Source organism: Heteronotia binoei, chromosome 1, assembly GCF_032191835.1.
Source record: "Heteronotia binoei isolate CCM8104 ecotype False Entrance Well chromosome 1, APGP_CSIRO_Hbin_v1, whole genome shotgun sequence".
Lineage (NCBI taxonomy): Eukaryota > Metazoa > Chordata > Lepidosauria > Squamata > Gekkonidae > Heteronotia > Heteronotia binoei.
In genome coordinates this window covers 168,137,311-168,157,764 of record NC_083223.1, presented here as the reverse complement: position 1 = coordinate 168,157,764, position 20,454 = coordinate 168,137,311, and the positions used below count along the sequence as shown (strand labels likewise).

Here is a 20,454-nt window from a genome sequence, read left to right as displayed (position 1 = left end):
TCCATCTTTACCTGTTCTGATAAGGTAGCTGTGTTAGTTCATGGCAAAATGAAAATAAGTCTTGTGGCACCTTGAAGATGCTATAACCAGTCTGTAGACTGAAGCCTGCTCCCCTCCTAGCTCAGGAAAGAATAAATCAAAATGTCATCTGATGCCAAGGAGAGCCATATACCTCACAGCTGTTTCAAAATAACAAGTCTTTGCAGCATGCCCTCATGGTTAACTTTGAGTGGAGGAACAGTTCTGTGGCTATACAATTGTCTTGCAGCTTGTGAAGCTTAAGTAATTATGGCTGTTTGATAAATGGATCATGTATTGTTCCAAATATCTTTCTTCACTCCCATTCAAGTGTTAATTGCAGAGATGTGAGATGAGCACATTGTCTTTGTATTGTGCAGTTGTCAGCGTCTGGGGTTTCCGGAAATGAGTCTGATAAGGCTGGGCCTTCCAGAGTTCATCTTTTCCTCCAATGAGCTTTGCTGCAAGTCTCAGATAGTCAAAGGGGAAGGGAGGGGTGGGGTTAACTTTACTCAGTTCCCTCTCCCTTGTGGGCTCCAGGACACTCTCCAGTCTTCCCTAGGCTATGCCCATGCTCTTCCTCCTCCCTGGCCTATCTCTTTCCCACCTTTTAACATTCCCCCCAGGAGCAGAGCCTCCATAGATAGATAGATTCTCTCTCTCCATATATATGTGTGTGTATAGTTAGTCTTCCATCAGATCTTTGCGATTAAAAACTGCTTCACAAGTTAAATTACTGTTTTCACACATAATTATTCTTAAGAAAATTGAGATAGACATGAAAACCTGATAGATTTCTTTTTTTCTCTCTGAACATGAATTTTTTTTTGGGGGGGGGGGCGGTTATACTTGAAATAAAAAGCTGTGGTTGACTCTGACCTTTCCACATATATGTTGCATATGCAAGAACAAAAAGCCTGCATACAACATAGTTGGGTGCATTATTTCATATACAGAAGTTCTTTCAGTGCTATGTGGGAATGAGATTGAGCTCCCCATATTTCGTTTATATGAAGAAATAAAGATGCTGTAGGGTGTGGAAACTAGGTTGAAATGCATTGCAATGCACTTGTTTCAACACATAGTTATTGTTCTTCCATTGCATTTTATCTTCCTTGGGCTCAGATACTTGAGTGCCAAGTGCACACATACTGGGTCAATCATGAAGTGCATTGGCATATCTAAGTAACCTTTTCTTTAAAAAGTACTACTATTTTGGCTAGGAAAAATCAGGCCATTTTCCTGGTCTTAAAGAGAACCTCTCTGTTGTTTTTAGAATGTAAACTGCACTGAAAGTCTTTAGAGATCATTAGTACATGTGTCCACCATCATTTAGGGATCATTAGTTAACATGTGTCCATCATTTTCACGCTGGCAATGCTGGTTTGATACTAATTTCTTTATTTGAATAGAGTTATTGTTCCAGTGGCTAAATTCAAGCTGTAATTAAATTGTGATTGGGCACAGACAGTTGCTGACTGCACTTCTGTTGCTTTTCAAGCATGAACCTCAATTGAAAACTTCCCAGTCTGATCAAATGTCAGTTAGCTGTCCCATCAGGACAGCTTTTTAGCTTTTTTACTCCTTGCAAACTGGAATTCAAACTGAGGTTTAATCAGAGTTAAAGATCCTAGTTTGTGAAGGGGAAACACCAACTTCTTGAGACATTTATCCAGATGTTAAGGCAAATAATAATAATAATGGGAACATGATTAAAATGCATAGCTTTCAGTCAAACTCCATGCACAAGATGAGGATGGAATAGAGGCACTTGGGCATGACAGCAAGCTCATTATGTTTTATAATTCTGAAATATGTATAATTTTTTGTTAACATTTTTTTTCTGTGTTAAAATAGATGCAAGGTGCATTCTGCAAAATTGTGTTGTATTTATGTAATTCATAGCTGGCCACCTTTTTTACAGCTGTGTCATCTTTTTTCCAGTAATATCACCTGACACAAGTGTCTCAGTCTTCAGCTGGCAAGTGAATACATATGGCCAAGGCAAACCATCTACCTATTTAGGTATATTTGACATAAATCGGTGGTACCATGCTCAGATGCCAGACTCATTAAGGTAAGAAATGGCAGTTTCTCCTAACAGAGCACACATCTGTTCTGAAATTTTATAACTAGTGTTACTCCTTCACTGTTGTCTGTTTTCTTAAGACCAGGGGAATTTCTGCATAATTGTCCCTATTTTGCATTGTGGTCCCTGGATGCTGTGGTGAGCATGACCAATCCTCATCGTATCTTGGATGTCTTGGTAAATGAACGAAGTTTAAATCGTGGTGTACCTCCATCATACCCTCCACCTGAACAGTTTTTTAACCCAAGCACCTATAACTTTGGTAGGTTTTTGGTAAGAACTGCTTCTATTAGAAACATGTTGAACATGAGGACTAAGAGTTGAAACATGTTATCATTTTAGCAATGATGGTTGCTGCTTTTCTACAGGCTTTCCAGATCATTGTTTGCCTAATACTTAAAATAAACCATCCTTATTTCACTGATGTGGGGATTTAAGACATCTTCCTACTTCCTACTTTTTCCAGCGCTCAGATATGATTGTGTGAGCATCCAGTGTTGTGCAAGTAATGTCTCTAATGACCAGAAGGCTCCCTATAGATTTGTGGCATGTTGAAAAAGTTTTGAAGAATTATTTTATTATATCCTGCGTTTCTTCCCAATGGAGACCAAAAATACTTACATTCCTCTCTATTTTATCCTCACGACAACTCTGAGGTAGTTTGGGCTGGGAGAGTGCGACTGGCCCAAGGGTTACCTAGTGAGCTTCCATTACACGAGTGGGAAGTCAGGGTCTCCAACAGGTGCAAGGAGTTTGATGCAAGTGTTCTTTGACTTTTGTAGAGACCCTTTCTGTAACAGCGGGATCCTTTTTAGAAACAGAATAAAATTAGTTACTTTATATGAGTCAAATCACATTTTGCATCACCTATTTTTTCTAGAGAAATGTTTGGATATAGTTAGAAGAAAATGAAGCTAATAAGGATCTTTAATTTTTTAGCATGATCAGTATTTCATTTTGCTAGCAGTGAGAATTCTAATGAAATTATTTCTTTTTAGATGCCACTTGTTTGCTGAACTGTGGAGTTGTTCATGTAACTTGCACAGGGTTTCAAAAGGATGTAAGTTTTTTTAAAGTTCTCCATTAGTCTCTATTTGGAGGGTTCTAATTATTTGTGCTCTTTCCTCACACAAATATTATGTAGATCAAATCATTACCTTGGCAATTTTATCTGTGAAGTTCCTGAGAGATCACCAACAATTGAAACAAGAAAGGAGGAGGAAAAATTCATGCTGTATTCATTTCTGCACCACATGTGTGTCTGAAATGGTTTTATAATTCAGTACACTCTTGCAAAATGCTGTATGCTGCAGTTGTCATTCCTGATCATAGATACCAGCAAATCAAGTCAGGTTAAATATTCCAGGGTGCTGAAGATGTGTATTAATTAGGGATGGATACAAACTTGCCCATGACCTTAAATTTGTGACTAAAATTGCCTGGGTTGTGGTTCACGAACCAAGGGCCATGCAGTCTCACCTCAGTGTCCCTCCCATGACCCTCCATGTGGTTTTTGGAGGTTCAGGCACCTCGTAGTGGGGTGTGTCGACTGCATCTGTGGCAGACATGCTGCTGCCAATCATGATTGTCAAAACATGGTGGGATGGACTTCTGTAGCCCTGGAAACACCAATAAGGGCCCTCTGAAGCTTGACAGGCATGCCAACTGCCCATAACAGGGCTCCCATTCTGTGTTGTGGGAACAGAATTATATATACCCCTAGCACACATGCAGCAGTTGTTTTCCCTCAGCAGCAGGTGTGCCACACATTATTTAGAGGCAGAGGGAAGTGAATGAGAAGTCCTCACTCCTATGAACAGCGAGGTTTAGAGTTGTTTGGTGCTTACTCAGGTCTCTGAGGAACCTGTCCTCACCTAAGCAGGAGGGGCTTAGCTTCAGTGGTACTTTGGCTGAGAACCACCACCCCATATTGGGCTTTGACTTCTAGCTCTTGCTGGCTGGGATTGTGTGAGGTGGAGTAGACTCAAGACTTTGAACCACCTGTTTCTCTGCTCACACTGGGCAGAGCGGCTTAGCTTCTGGTTGCCTTGTGAAAGCCCTTCCCCTCCCTCCCATACTTATTTCTGAACTTCTCTCCCTGGCTTGGGGTTGTGTTTGGCTCTTACTTAGGGCTCTGAGGCACCTGTCCTTTTCCTCATACCAAATAGAGGGGTATAGCTACTGGGCTCCTCAACTGAGGACCCACACCCTCCCTTATTGGGGTTTGTGTACACCTTTCCTTGGTTGGAAGGGTGGTTGGTGGACAGCGTTCTGAGCTACCTGCAGGTAGAGAGGCGTCCCAGGGAGGGCTGCTGTGAGTTTGATGCTTCTAGCTTACAGGGAGTCTGCTCGACATACTCCTGAACCTCTGGCTGTGATTTCATCAGAGAACATTTTCCTGAGGGCAACTGCTTTTTTGGGGGGGGCTGCAATTCAGCCCTCCTAAATCCAGTCCTCACCAAGTTTGGTAGGAGAGAGTCAGCTGGAGACTCGCTTGCGAGTTTGCTATCTCTAGCAAGGGGGTCCATCATGAACCTCACAAAATGAACTGGTTTGGTAAATGAGAAGGACCTTAAAGGTTTGTGGTTCTTGCAGCCCCACAAACTGAAACAAATCTCCATTTTCCCAGTCCATGCCCATCTCTAGTATTAACTGTGAGACTTCTACAGGGAATACAAGAATAGTGCTTGATAAATAGTATTTTCTTATTTTTGTGTTTGAATAGTTGGAATTATTAACTATTTATACTTCTGCGTATTTAAAGAGAAAAGCTTATCACTTTTGCTACCAGTCTGATCTCACTTAAATCATTTAATCCTGATTTGACAGGAAGAGAACAAACCACAATTTATAGCTTACTGCAAAAACAGAAGTTTAAAAAAAAATTCAGATCCATGCAATAGAGGAGGGGAGAAGAATCTTGGAAGCTACTGACTTTTCCTTAAACTGTTCATCCCTTCTAAAGGGAATATCAAAGAGAAATTCACTGTTGGGAATTGTTGATTACTTTAATAACCCAGAACCTATTGCTGAAATAGTAGTAATTAATCTAAAATATATTGGCTTGGATCTTGCACAGCACTTATAGGTGAGATCTTCCTCACTGTTTTCCTACTGCAGCAGTCTGCCTTGCCCAGCAAAAAGCTGTTATCAGGGGGGCTCATATAGATAGAAGCCATGCAACATGTGTGGCTTCATGGAGGAGGTGGGCAAAATTGCCCTCCTCCAACTCTTAACCAACAACATCTTTTTTACAAAAAACTAGGAGGAGCAACTTCTGCTTGATTCTGCCTCTTCATTGCAGCTCTGCAACGCTGGGGAAGATCTATTTGTGCATGTACAAATAGAATGTAATTCACTGGCACTGTGAAACTGTCATAATGTTTCATTTCAGGAAAAATATAAATAAAACTTTTTTCTGGCTTCTGTTGAGGGTTGTAACATGCTTTTTGATTACTTCTAATTTTGCAGTTTTATGCACTTAATTATAGTGTAGTGACAATTAGTAACTGCTTTTGTGTTCACAATTAATTGCTGCTATTTGTGGTTTACTTTCAGACTTTGCATTTCTTAAAACAATCTGCTGGTTCCTTAAATGAAGCTATTCCTGATAGTTACAATAGATGTCTTATGGCTGGCTTGCTTTCACCAAGGTTTGTTGATGTACAGCCTTCAAGTCTGAGCCAGGTGAGTTCATGACAAGTACATGAAAGATAGAGCAGCCTTTTACCATGTGCGCATGCATGCACATGCGCAGACTATTAAGACTAATATTATTTTGACTTCTAGCACAGATGTGGGAATAAAACCGTCCTGGTTACTTTGGTAAATGGCCTGTACTCAGAAGATGATAGATGAACCTACTGATTCTTTATGCTCTTCATGCTTTGGTATCCATGTGGACTGTATTGCTGCAGTGGGAGCTAAAGAAAATAGAATCCATTGGTCCACCCTGGTGGTGCAAATGATGTGTCTCTTGTTCTGTTTCATTACACCTCTGCCTTGGAGTTCTGTAGCAGTCTTTTCTATCCTTCCCATTAGTTAACATTTACATGCAGCTGTTGACTAAGATAGTATGCTGGCCACACTGTTTTTCTTGAGCTTGTGGGTTAAAAGGTGGGATTTAAAATGAACTTTTATCTGTTTTAGGAAGAACAGTTGCAAGCTATATTATCAGCTGCTGTCCAAACTAGTTCTTTAGGGCTCCTCACAAGCTGCATCAAGCAATGGACCACTGAAGGTAAATACAGTGTCCCCCCCCCCCCGCCCTTTCAGTCTAGAGATAACAGGTTCTCATAACTTGTGTTCCTGCTTTTCTTTGAAGAGCAACCAGATTCTGCCCCTAAGCTGCGCTTTGTTCTTGAATGGACATGGAAGAAAGTGATTAACACAAAAGAAGAGTTTGTTCGACTGTGTAAGTAGTATGAAGTATTAAGGTTGGATGACCATGCATTGACTATTTTGAATCACTGGGCTGCGTTGTTGCTTCATTTACTCATATTGAGATGAACACCTTTATATCACTCTGAATTAATAATTAATGTCATAATTTTGTCTTTGTTTTATAAGGTGTCCCACTGTTTGACGGATCATCTAACTTTATTGATCCACAAACACTACAATCTCTGCAGCACTGTGAGTTGCTTCTTAGCAACCTTAACACAGTTTTGAACTGCTTTGTAAGAGAGGCACAAGAACTCACAGAAAAAGGTTTGTAAATGAGAGGAAATCTAATGCACATATCTCATCATATAATTTTCTAACATATAGGAATAGTATTCTTTCCCCCCTTCTTTATGTTCTATCAGTGATGTGGGACAGAATGCTCCACTTTTCCATAGTTGTGGGTGGGTGGGTGGGTGGACATTTTTCTGGTTCTAAAATTAACATGATATATTTATGTAGTTTTAATTTACTAAGTATGTCAAGTATTAGATCAAGTCACTATCTTTTAAAGACTTTTTTTATTCCTCCCCTTTTTGGGGGAATCTATATCACTGATTTCCAGTTTCTTCATAGTGGTGGTCTCAATTTCCTGTTTAAAAAAATTAAAGCATATTTCAGTTTTTGATCTTGATGAAAGGCTATGCCAGTAAACATCTGGCTGGGGCTTCTATTCTCTTAAAACCAGTTTGGTAGGAAAAAGGTAAATGTGACCCTCATATCCTTTCATTCTCCTAAAATGAGCAGAAGGGTAATTTGCAAGTAAATGTTTATCCACATAGGAAGTCTTGTTTGGATTACAATCTATACTTGAAAGATTGCTTTCAGACAGTAAAGCACTTATTCTAAAAAGCAAACCATGTATTCATTCTTCTGCAGGTATCACAGATTTAATGAATAAACAGACTGTAACAAGTCTTCTTTTGCAATATGTACAAGTGGTCATCTGGTTCTGTCGATCCAATCTTCTTCCTGAAGGTTTAGGTAAGCTTTAAAAAGAGTGATCCATTTTTCCTGGGCTGTAATTGGATAGCACAGCTAAAACAAACACCGTTGGGAATATTATATTGCATTTTGGATAACTCAGTTTCACTTTCACATTATCAAATAGCCTTTTAAAATTGCTGAGCTACTGTACATTGGACAAATCCTAGAGCAGTATTGCAAGCAAAATGCTCAATGTGTTAGGGTTATAATTCGTTAAACAGTTCTTAGTTGACCACATGAAATGTGCTTGATATAGTTGTTTCACCATAAATGCCATTTTAGTGTAGAAAAATGAAAAGTTTCTCTCAATAAAAGGTATTACTCCTTGTTGGAAATGGACAGATCTTCTTCGTGGTCTCTGTGCAGTCCCACACATGGGTTATCCGCCTGGATCGAACCCTACCTCGGAGAATTCAAAGCAATCTTAGGCGCTAATTTTGGCGCACACTCCCTCTCGTTCTGGGGAGGAGGCATCCACTGCGTATGCCTAGAACGGGAGGGAGGCGCTGCACCCACCCAGTTTCTTCTTTACTGCTGTCCAGGATACACCTACCTCACTACATCTCCATATTTTTCTGCCATCTTCACTTTGTTCCTTGCATCCTCACCGTTTTCTCTTCAACCTTCCGAGTTTCGCCTTCACCTCTCTGGTATTTAAAATATATATATATATATATATATATATATATATATATCTTCTACCTCCCTCTTCCCCCCTCCTCTCTTCCCAGGCAGATGGAAGGGAAAGACACCAAAATCACCTTTTAAGAAGTGTGTCCGGTGTGGGGCCAAAATTCCATTGACAGACGGACATTCTTTGTGCCTTTTCTGTCTGGGGGAGACCCATAAAACTGATACTTGCCTCTACTGTAGCCAGTTTGGGAAACAGGCTAGAAAAAAATCGTGCGGCCAGGCTCAAAAGTCACCTTCTGGAGTCATCACTACAGCCTGTGATGTCCCACGTTTCGGGATCCCAAACTTCGCCATCATCCCTAACTGTACAAAGCGATGTGGCTCGACCGGCAGCTTCCGTGGCATCGGCTCCCAGCAAGCATAAGTCTAGAAAACACTCCAAGAAGTCCGACGATTCCAAAAAGAAACACCATATGGAATCAACTTCTGGAAAAGCCTCGGATTCGACATCCCAGAGATCAAAGCCGAAGACAGATCATCGGTTTTCAGTCTCTAGGTCTCCTACCATGACTTCGGCACCGCCCCCAACTGTTTCCACTTCGGCCTCGATGCCGACGATACCGACTCCACCGGAGCACATCGACACTGTACCTGATGAGATTGTCCATATCCACTCTAGATCTCCCATCGGTTCACGAATCCCTACCTGGAAACATTCTAGACACCGAGTCGCCTGAATCATCTTGCCATCGGAGTCAACGAGCTAACCTTGAAGTGCACTCCTTTCGAGAAGTTTCCTTGCCTCACAAGCAGCAGACAGTCTCTCCAGTGTCTCCACTCCGACGGGAGCCATCGACACGCAGGGAGCCGTCCACAAGTTCTAGCGGAACGATCCCCACATCACCGCAGGGAGCGTTACTACTATTTCAGTCTGTCACGTTCCAGGTCACCATCCCTACGTAGATACCGATGGTACTACAGGTCACCTTCTTCAGAAACACATCGGTATCAGTACCGTGAAGAACCATTCCAGCCTTGGTACCGTGAGATGGCTTATCAACCTACATATCGAGAGCCTCGATACCGTGAAGCAACCTACCATCCTCGGTACCGTGAGGAGGTTTCTTGTACCAGATCCCATGGAAGTCCTCACCATCATCCATGACATTATATCTTAGTGTCCAAACCATTATCACCAGCCAGGTCTACTTCAGCCTGTTCAATCTCTTCGAAACAACAACTTGAACAACCTTCCTTGACAACTAAGCCTGTGTCAATGCCTATCAAACCTACTTATATGGCTCCCACAGACATTGCCATTGATGCTTCTGAAGAATCTGAAGCTGAACACTCAGACTCTTCTCAATCAATGACTTCCGCACCTCATTCTCCAGCCTCTGATATTACCAAGCCGGCCAACCTCTCATCATCGGAAGGATCCAAGGCTTACTTAGATTTACTCTCCAACATGGCTAATGCCCTTAATATCAAACTTACCGCTGACCTACCTAGAGTGTCAGATGTAGTCCATGACTTGGTTCATGCAGACCTACCGGCAGGCTCTTTTCTCCCTATGCTTCCAGTCCATCTAGAAGCCTTAAAAGAGGCATGGGATAAACCTGCATCAGTCCCACCTACATCCAAAAGGATTGAGTCTCTTTACAAGATTCATGCCCCGGATTCAAAATTTTTATTCAACCATCCGGCACCCAATTCCATGATCGTGCATTCATCATCGAAATCTAAGCAAACACGCCATCCAGTTCCACCTGAAAAGGAAGGAAAGAAATTAGACACATTAGGGAGGAAAATCTACTCCCTCGCCACTGCTACTTCCAAGATCCATAATTATTTAGCTTATTTTTCGGCCTACACGTTTAATTTGACGTCTCAGCTTAACCCCATGATCCCTTCATTACCTGACACGACACAGAAGCAAGCATCACATATCCTACAGGAGCTCTCCCGTGTGAGCAAACAACAAATTAATTCAGTACGTCACGCAGTGGCTTGCTCATCCAGGACCATGGCCTCACCTATCGCTCTACGTCACCATGCCTGGCTCCATTCCTCTACACTACAGCCTGACATCAAGTTCAAAATCAAAGACTTACCCTTCGATGGTCAGGGCCTCTTCAACGCCACTACAGACGATATTTTGACTACTGTCGATGACAGCAGGAAAAGGGCTAAGAGGTTGGGAGTTAACCAACAACAATCTCAACCTAACCAGCAGAGAGTCTGGAAACCTTTGTACTATAAGCGGCCCCGCTCACCTAGACAAACCGATTTCTGGAAACGCAAGGTGCCTCCAGCCAAGCAGCCTTTCCATCAAAGGGCCCATCCACAAACCACAAAAAGACAGCCCCGGCTTCAAAACAGTCTCTTTGACTCTCTCATACCACCTCTCAATTCGTCACAACATCACACAGACAGCACCAGACTACGTCCGTTTTACCCCATGTGGGAATCGATAACATCAGATTCATGGGTCCTGGCGATCATCCACAGGGGTTACATCATAGAGTTCGATTCACCTCCGAAGCTCCACAGATTCATAAGTACTCCTCCTTCCCTCCCTCTCCAGAAAGAAAAGGCGGCTGGAAAAGGCGGCTATAGAACCAGTTCCACCGCAGTTCCATCACACAGGGTTTTACTCCCATTACTTCTTGGTTCCAAAGAGGGACGGAGGTCAACGTCCTATACTAGACTTACGCAAACTCAATCAACACATTCGTTACAAAAAATTCTGCATGATTACTCTGCAGTCTATTCTGCCACTAACTCCAGAGCAAGCCTGGATGGCGTTAATAGACCTTCAAGTTGCCTACTTCCACGTCACCATCAATCATCACAGAAGATTCCTCAGGTTTGCTGTCGGGGACCAACATTACCAGTTCCGCTCTCTCCCCTTCGGCCTATCGACAGCGCCAAGAGTCTTCCCAAAATGTATGGCGGTGGTGGCAGCTTTGCTTTGCCAACAAAAGATCTCCATCTACTTCTGCATAGACAATTGGCTTGTCGTGGCTCAATCCAAGGAGCAACTCCAAAAGGATATCTCTACCATCCTGTCTCTCCTGTCCTCGCTAGGTTTTCAGGTCAAGCTAACGAAATCCAACCTGATCCCTATGCAGAACATTCAGTTCATAGGGGCACGCCTCTCAACACTAGCACACAAGGCCTACCTCCCGACAGAGTGCACCATATTCAATCCCTAGCCAGTACTATCATTATGCACCGTACTCAAACAGCCTTCATCTTCAACGTATGTCGGGTCTCATGGCAGCCACCACCTCCGTCCTCTGCTTTGCGAGACTCCACATGCGCCCTCTTCAACTTTGGTTTGTCTGAATATTCCATCCACATCGTCAACACCAAATGACCCTACTTACTGTTCCATCTCTCATCCTCCCATCTCTGGAATGGTGGACGCTGGAACGCCATCTTCTGACTGGAATGCCGTTCATATGGCCAACCCCAACTGCCATTGTTACGACCGGCGCTTCAAAGTGGGGATGGGAAGCCCACTTGGGAATGTTGACAGTTCAGGGTCAGTGGACAGACTATGAAAAATCCCTCCACATCAATTGCCTGGAACTCTTGGCAATCCAAAGAGCTCTAAGGTCTTTTCTGCCATCTCTTCACGGTCAACACATTCAGGTTACTTTGGACAATGTTGCTACTGTCTTTTATATCAATCGTCAGGGAGGCACTGCTTCTGTCCGCCTCTGCAAACGAGTCCTGTCCCTGTGGCATTGGAGCATTGCTCATGACATATTTCTGACAGCTGTGCATCTGCCTGGAATCCAAAATGTGCAAGCAGACACACTAAGCCAACACCTAGTCACCGACCACGAATGGACCCTCAATCGCCGTTACCTTCAGACAATTTTTAAAATATCCGGAGTCCTGGCAATAGACGCCTTTGCCTCCCCACACAATACCCAGTGTCCGCGTTTCTACACTCGGGGTCCTCCATCCCCGCAATCCGCGGGAGATGCCTTCCTCCACCTGTGGTCGGGACCACTGCATTACTTATTTCCACTGATTCCTCTCATCACAAGAACATTGTAAAAAATCAAGCTAGATCGGACCAATTGTATTCTGATCACTCCATGATGGCCCCGTCAACCTTGGTTCACCACTCTCCTCCTACGTTCGAACAGCATATTCCTCCGATTTCCCTGAATCTGCGATTTAATCTCCCAACAGGAAGGCAAGGTCCTGCACCACAACCCTGGTCTTTTAAGACTGACTGCCTGGAAAATCAGTTTTTGAATTTTCCTTCGGGCGTTCGCCATGTTATGCTCAATGCCAGAAAACCTTCCACTAGAAAATCGTACTCCCTGAAATGGAAACATTTCTCAGCATATGCTACTAGTCATAACTTTCACCCTGAACTTTCCACTGTAGCCCAGATTTTGACATACACGTTGTATCTCTCTAACGCAGGGCTAACTTATTCTTCTTTGAAAGTGCATTTGGCAGCCATCTCAGTCTTCCATTCACACATTGAGGGGTGCACCGTTTTCTCCCACTCCATGACTAAGGCATTCCTGAAAGGAATTCTGCATCTCCAACCTCCAATCTGTCAGTTACACCCCACTTGGAGCTTATCTCTCGTGCTGAGCCAACTTTTGAAACCGCCTTTCAAGCCTATAGCGTCTATCCCCCTGCACCTTCTGTCATGGAAGACGGCATTGCTGGTGGCACTCACATCTGGTAGAAGAGTCAGTGACATTTGTGCTTTCAGGGCAGATCCTCCATACACTTATTTTTCTCCATGGTAGAGTAATATTACGCCCTGACCCTTCCTTTCTACCTAAAGTCGTCTCACCGTTTCATTTAGGAAAACAGTCTACTTTACCTTCATTTTTTCAAAGTCCTACTGACGCTGGTCAATGGGCCCTTCACAATCTGGATGCCTTAACTATGGAGGCCCAAATAGCAGCCACTGCGAAGTCCGCATTCTTTCATCTTCGGCGGACAAGGCAGTTGGCTCCTTTCCTGGAGCAAGACGATCTGGCAACAGTGATCCATGCAACGGTCATCTCAAGGTTGGATTACTGTAATGCCCTCTACATGGGGCTGCCCCTGTGCCGAACCCGGAAGTTGCAGCTAGTGCAGAACGCCACCGCTCAGCTGTTATTAGGGCTCCCTAGACGGGAGCACATTCAGCCAGGGCTCCGGGGACTGCACTGGCTGCCAATAATATACCGAGTTCGGTACAAGGTGCTGGTTATTACCTTTAAAGCCCTATATGGCCTAGGACCTGCCTACCTTAGGGACCGTCTCTTCTCATATGCTCCCCAGAGAGTGCTGCAATCCGGCTCTCAAAATCTGCTTGTAATCCCCGGGCCAAAGGAGGCCCGGCTGAAGTCAACTAGGGATAGGGCCTTCTCAATCTCAGCCCCTTGCTGGTGGAACCAGTTACCGGAGGAGGTCAGGGTCCTGCAGGACTTTGGACAGTTCCGCAGGGCCTGTAAGACTGTCCTCTTCCAGTTGGCTTTTAACTGACCGGCATTGAAATATTCTGAAGGAAGATTGGAAGATAGCACACTGACATTGATCGATTGATTTTAGTTGTTTTAATTATGTAAATTATTATGTATTTTAATTCTTAGATCCTATTGTTAGAATTTCTGTGTTGTGAGCCACCCTGAGCCTGCCTCGGTGGGGTAGGGCAGGATATCAATAAAATAAAATGAAATGAAATGAAAAATGGATGTGCGTAGGGCTCTTGCTTTCTACATTGAGCGGACACATCCCTTCCACAATGACACTAGACTTTTTGAAGCCTATGGAACCAAGGTTGCAGAATCTCAACACAGAGATTTTCTAAATGGATTGTGGTGGCCATTACCTTATGCTACCGACTGGCTAAACAGCCTGTACCAGAACGTTTACAAGCTCATTCCACTCGAGCCATTTCCAAGTCGTCAGCCTTCTTCAAGGGCGTCCTGATGGAAGACATTTGTGCCGCTGCGGTCTGGTCTTCTCCATCTACGTTTGCCATGCACTACGCATTAGACATTCGTGCTCGGCGTGACGCGTCCTTCGGACAGGCTGTACTGTGTTCCATTTTTGACTGACGTCCCCAGTCTTCTATTCTGTAAGTACGTTACTTGATATATCATATGCATAATTAACCTTTTCCTTTTTATTACAGATCCAGCACCCACCTCCAGGCAGAATAGCTTGCCAGTCACCCATGTGTGGGACTGCACAGAGATCATGAAGAAGGACAGGTTTCTTACCTGTAACTGATGATCTTCGAGTGGTAATCTGTGTAGTCACACACGCCCGCCCAGCCTTCCCCGCTGCTGGTTTTTTGCTCTCCTTACTTACAAGATTTTTTATACAGCAGCTAGAAGAAACTGGGTGGGTGGAGCGCCTCCCTCCCGTTCTAGGCATGTGTAGTGGATGCCTGCTCCCCAGATCGAGAGGGAGTGCGTGCCAAAATTAACGCCTAAGATTGCTTTGAATTCTCTGAGGTCAGGTTCAATCCAGGCGGATAACCCATGTGTGTGCACAGATGACCACTTGAAGATCATTAGTTACAGGTAAGAAACGTTGTTGCACTATAAGTTAGAATTGTGGCTTTGTATTTTCAAACATGTTGCTTGGAGAACTGAATGGCTTGGTAAGGCATTATTTTTAAAATATTGCACTTTGACAGTAAGTAGTTCAATTCATTTGAAGATATGAAATCCTAAAGCTTGCAAGACAGTCTTTACTTTTGTGTTCTGTTTTCAACTGGGAATGGTTTTCATATCTTTTTTTGTAAAACGAGTTTTCGTTTCTTATGTGTAGATGAAGATATGCAGTTATCAAAGCCTTTCTATAATTGCCAGAACATACAACGCTTCTATGTCAGCAGTCGGCAGAAATTAGAGCACTCATCAGGGTAAGTCTGCTGTTGTGTATTGAGTGACTTAAAGTAATGAGCAGTAACTGTCAGACTATGTAATCAGACACCCAATGAAAGCCAGTGTGATATATTGGTTAGAGTTTCAGACTAGGATCTAGGAGTCCCAGATTCAAATCCCGATTCTGCCCTGAAGCTTACTGGGTGGGTGATCTTGGGCCTAACGTACACCACAGGGTTGTGTTGAGAAGATATGAAATGGAGGAGAGAATGATGTAAGCTGCTTTGGGCTCTCATTGCAGAAAAAAGCAGTTCAAGTATAAATGCAGTAAATAATAATTAGCTTAAATAGGGGCAGATAAAAGGTGAATGGTGAGGAGAGAAAGAAACCAAGAGAGTTGAGGATATAGGGGCTGCCAGGAGAAAGGAGTGAAAAAATAATGTGGGGAAAGGGGATACAGTTTTGTAGGTTCCCCATCACATGACAGAGCTCAGACTGGCAGACGGCACCACACAGCTGGGCCATATTTTTCCCAGGCAGATACCGCTGGGGAGTGGAAGGAGGGGAAAGCTGAAGTCATGCGGGGAAACAAATGTACATCAGGCTGGTGAGTGGAAAGGAAAGAAGAAATCGGGAAAAGGGGCCAGGCTATAGGGGCTTTCAGAAAAGGGAAAGAGAAAATAGTGGTGGAGAGGAAAATGAGATCCCCATCAAGTCCTTTTAGATTGTTCCTCCCCCTGTATATATTTAATTTTTTAAAGCCTGTTTTAATATTTTCTGATTGTGTTACATATTTAGGTCTTACAGAATCATAGAGTTGGAAGAGATTTCCAGAGTCATCTAGTCCAACCCCCCTGCACAATGCAGGAAATTCACAAATACCTTCCTCTAAATTCATAGGATCTGCATTACTGTCAGATGGCCATCTAGCCTCTGTTTAAAAACCTCCAAGGAAGGAGAGCCCACCACCTCCCGAGGAAGCCTGTTCCACTGGGAAGCCACTTTAACTGTCAGGAAGTTCTTCCTAATGTTGAGCCGGAAACTCTTTTGATTTAATTTCAATGCGGTTCTGACCCTACCTTTTGGGGCCACAGAAAACAATTATGACTTCTAAGTGATGAGCTTTTTATTTCACCTTCTGATTTCTCAGCATTTAAATTACTTTATCACCACATTTCATGATGATTTTAGCAAGTGTGATGTCGCTGTCTGGTCTAGTGAATTATGTACAGAACAAATCCATTGAATAGATCCCTGCCCTTTAGACATAGCCCTAAGAAAGCTCTTCCTAAGGGTTAGCTGGCTCTTGAGAACACAGGTGAATTAGAAATTGCCTTCCTCCTCCAGATATTTCACAAGTTCTTGCTTTTCTTGTGGAAGTGCTTACCAAGGATGTGATTAAACATGTGATACAGTAATCTTGCTGAAGGTAAACTGGTATGCCTATGGTTAGTGCCTTGACAGAATGTTATTTATTTTGGTCAATTTCACCTCAAGCTGTAGCTCCCCATGCTGTATCTCACCTTTATTCCTGAAGGCCCCCCACCCATCAGGATTATTTCAAGGGGCACATGGAGAGAGAGAACAGGAAACAGCTGTTCTGTGAACTGCTTCCATTCACAGTTTTGTTTGATCCAGCCCTTTAGTGTTAGCTTAATGGTGACCTTAAACTACTTTGAAGCTTGTGTGGATAGGGTGGGGTTAAGATTCCATAAGGCAGGGGTGGCCAACGGTAGCTCGCCAGATGCTTTTTGCCTACAACTCTCATCAGCCCCAGCCATTGGCCATGCTGGCTGGGACTAATGGGATTTGTAGGCAAAAAAACATCTGGAGAGCTACCGTTGGCCACACCTGCCATAAGGTTTCTTGCGTGGACCAACTTATATATTCTTAGGACAATGATAAATTAGATCTCTGTGAAATCTTCATATAGAAGAAATGATGAAGAAGAGATTGGATTTATACCCCGCCCTTTACTATCCGAAGGAGTCTTGGAGCAGCTTACAATCTCCTTTCCCTTCCCCTCCCCACAACAGACACCTTGTGTGGAAGGTAGAGCTGAGAGAGTGCTCCCAGAACTGCTCTTGAGAAGAACAGCTCTGTGAGAACTTGTGACTTATTCAAGATCACATCAGCAGGTACATGTGGAGAAGTAGGGAATCAAACCCAGTTCTCCCAGATAAGAGTCCACACACTTCACCACTACACCAAACTGGCCCTTGTAAGTGGATATACCATAAGTCCACAATTTCTTGTTCTTCTCTTCTTCCCCTTCATTTTGTGTCATATCTATTAGGTTGTAAGCCATTTGGCAGAGACCTGCTATAGCACTAAATAAATTTGTAAGCATTTAGCATCCAACAATGTCTTAAGTTCAAGGAAACTTCGGGATGATTGGACTTTTGCAAAGAGGCTTTCTGCAGAGACTCCCCCCCCCCCCCTAGACTAATCAGATCAAAAACTTTTAGCTGCAGAGATTTTATGGAGTGACCTACAGTCCATTATCTATTAGGCATTTTTTTATATTGTGTATGGCACATGAAAATGTAGAGAATTCCTTTTTTTCTCTTTTAGAGGTAAATGGAACCCTGACTGCTTGATGATTGATGGACTGATCTCTCAGTTGGGTGATACTGTTGTGAAGCTGTGGCAAAGAGATGATGGGGGAACAGGGAAATATCCTCCTCCTACGTTACATGTAAGTAGGTTTTCTGAAGGTTCATCAGGATTTTGTATAGGAAGGCTGCAACACAGGCAACCCAGTCCTAACTTCCGTGGCAGCGGGCCATGGCGTATTTGAGGTGCCGCTCATCCACTCCCTAAGGACTTAGTTCCACTCAGGCAGAGGGAGAGAAGAAGCGTAGTTCGCTGCATGTGAGACCATCGCCATGGCAACTCCACTGGACTGTGGACTCCCAGTGCGGGGGCCAAGGTGGAAGCAATGGCAAGGGAGGGCCATCCCAGGCCCCCCAGATTGGCCAGTCCTGGAACAGGCACCATGGCACATGATGCTCAGGGGTGGGGAGAGACAGCCCTGGAGAGGCTGATCGCCTTTCCCACCCCGTCCCCTGACAGAGAACTGGGCTGATCGCAGGCAGTCAGTCGCAGTCATCTGCTTTCCCTGCATGCCAGCATGGGACATGGGCATTCTCCCAGTGAAGAATACAAGTTTGCCCCCTGCGAGGGCTTCCCCCACGTGGCTGCAGAGACCCTCTGTGTCACCCTGATGCCCCCTGCTGTATGCATGGAACTCCTTCCCCAGGGGCCACAGAACTCAATGTGAGGCACCGGCCATGCATCCACTCCATTAACGCCCCGCCCCCCGCTGCAGGTTGTGTTATGAGCACAACAGCCCCGTGGGGTTGGGCAGGCTGTTGGGCCAGCCAGGCTGAGGTGCAGCACCTGGCCCAAGGCTACCCTCTCTCCCATGGGATGAATGGGACAAAGACCCCCCCCTGGCTTAGAAGTGTCCCCCCCCCGCCCCCTCAAGAAACAAGCAATCTCGCCCTCTCAGACATTCCCTTGGGGAGCCCTTTGACAGAGTGGCAGAGGGGGGGGGGAGGGACAGGGGCACAGGGAATTTGCAGCAGACGCCAAGCAGGAGAGACAAAGTAGGGCACATCTCAGACTTCATTGTGCTGGAACCAAGTGCAACAGCATCCTGGGTGCAACTTGGACAGTCTTGCAGGGCGCGATGCTCCACTCAGAGAGGAGGGCAGGAACAGCTGACTGAGTAGAGCAGGGTGGGAAGGGGTTTAAATCACCACAAATGGAAACTTCTCTGTTGAATCCCCATCTGGAAAACAGACAGAGGCCAAGAGCATCCAAAGGGGCAGCAGCTGCAGTATGTGGCTGTGTTTTGGCCAGTGACTCTCTTAAAGGGACAGTCTCTGACCCATCTCCCCATAGGCATCAGAGCAGCTTCCAGCCCCCCCGCCCCCCGGTGCCCTGCCAGGGGTGGAAACGAGGCAGAGGACAGACCAGGGGGGGGCACCAGCAGCACACGGGGGCCACGGCAACTGCCCCCTGCCTGAGCTCGCTGCCTGGTTCAAGTACTGGAGACACTGCCATGCCGCCTGCCTCGAGCAAGGGGAGGGGGCAGCTTTGAGGTGCGCACTCGCACTTGCCCGTCCATGTGTGACCGCCCTTGTACACTGAGCCCCCAGAGGTCAGGTACCTGTTGGGACTTGGAAACAGGAAAGGTTAGCCACAGAGGACATTCTTTGCCCTCCTCCTTGCAAGTCAAGGAGCTCGCTCTGTACTGTCTGAGTGCCCTTGCTGTGCTGCCTCCACCACCAATGTGCCCCGGCCCTCACTCTATGTCCACACAGGGAGCTCCGCAGCAGAGTCCCATGCCATGTGCTCTACCTAAAGAGTTGTGCGGGGCCAGTGTGGAAGGCTTTGTAGGAGGGGGGGGGGCTGTGATTGGTTGCTGGAGAAGTCAAGTCAAGTTTATTTTTATATCCCGCCCTCCCCCGCCAAAGGCAGGCTCAGGGGCTTGTCCCATCCAGGGTGTGCGGGGATTGGTGTGCCGTTTAGTCGGCTCTCTAAGGGGTTTCAAGGCTGTGCTGGGAGCGACAACAAACTTTGTTTTCAAGATACATGGGTCCCTATGGTATATGCCAGGAGCAGCAACAAACTTTGTTTTCAAGATACATGGGTCCCTATGGTATACGCCAACATTTTCCTTGTAACTGTATGCCTCTCGCGGGGGGCATTCCCAGGCTGAAAGGTCTTAGGGAGCCGACTAACGCTGGCCATGCCCCTGGGGCTACACCCCAGTTGCGCCGCAGGCTGGGTGTGGTGCCACTCCTCCAGCAGCCATGGGCAGGCATATGCTGAGGCACCCCAGATGGGCACAACTCCCATTTGCGCTGGCATGAAGGGAGTTAGAACGAAGCAAATCGTACTTCCACCGACGTAGCGATTAGTTTGCTTCCAAAGCACTTTCGACCCCCCCCCCCCTTAGGATTGTGCTGTAAGAACACTCTCGTGGGAGTAAGCTTTATTGAGTCAAACCTGAATAGATGTGCTAAGGATTGTTCTCAAAATATCTGATTTGTGTGTTTTGTGTTACAGGCACTTCTTGATCTCTACTTGTTGGAAAATATAGAAGAACTCTACAAACATGCAATTGTATCCTTTGAAAGATTTAAGCATGCAGTTTCAGATTCTACAGTATACCAACTTTAGCCTTTTTGTTCTTCATTATAAAAACCCCTCAGACCTGAAGAATTTAGCAAAACAAAACAGAAAACTTGGCATGTAGAATTAAGCTTAATAACAAAGACCCAAAAGCCAGTGAGCCTGCTTCGGCGGGGAGGGTGGGATATAAATCCAATAAACCTTAAACTATAAAATGCACAAAAGCAATTCCTTCTTCTGTGGGTAATGTGGCTTTTTAATAGTGTGCTA

The 20,454-nt window shown here is 44.8% G+C and overlaps 1 protein-coding gene across 1 annotated transcript in view; it reads left to right on the top strand.

Moving 5' to 3' along the window:
- Positions 1-20,454, top strand: part of AHCTF1 (AT-hook containing transcription factor 1) — a 97,169-nt gene that overhangs the window by 28,588 nt on the left and 48,127 nt on the right. The window contains exons 9-19 of the mRNA XM_060243869.1: positions 1,963-2,095; positions 2,188-2,369; positions 3,106-3,167; positions 5,666-5,794; positions 6,257-6,347; positions 6,432-6,521; positions 6,677-6,817; positions 7,430-7,534; positions 14,984-15,077; positions 17,614-17,737; positions 20,119-20,175. Coding sequence (XP_060099852.1) covers positions 1,963-2,095; positions 2,188-2,369; positions 3,106-3,167; positions 5,666-5,794; positions 6,257-6,347; positions 6,432-6,521; positions 6,677-6,817; positions 7,430-7,534; positions 14,984-15,077; positions 17,614-17,737; positions 20,119-20,175 — 1,208 coding nt within the window. The remainder of the gene's footprint in view (positions 1-1,962; positions 2,096-2,187; positions 2,370-3,105; positions 3,168-5,665; positions 5,795-6,256; positions 6,348-6,431; positions 6,522-6,676; positions 6,818-7,429; positions 7,535-14,983; positions 15,078-17,613; positions 17,738-20,118; positions 20,176-20,454) is intronic.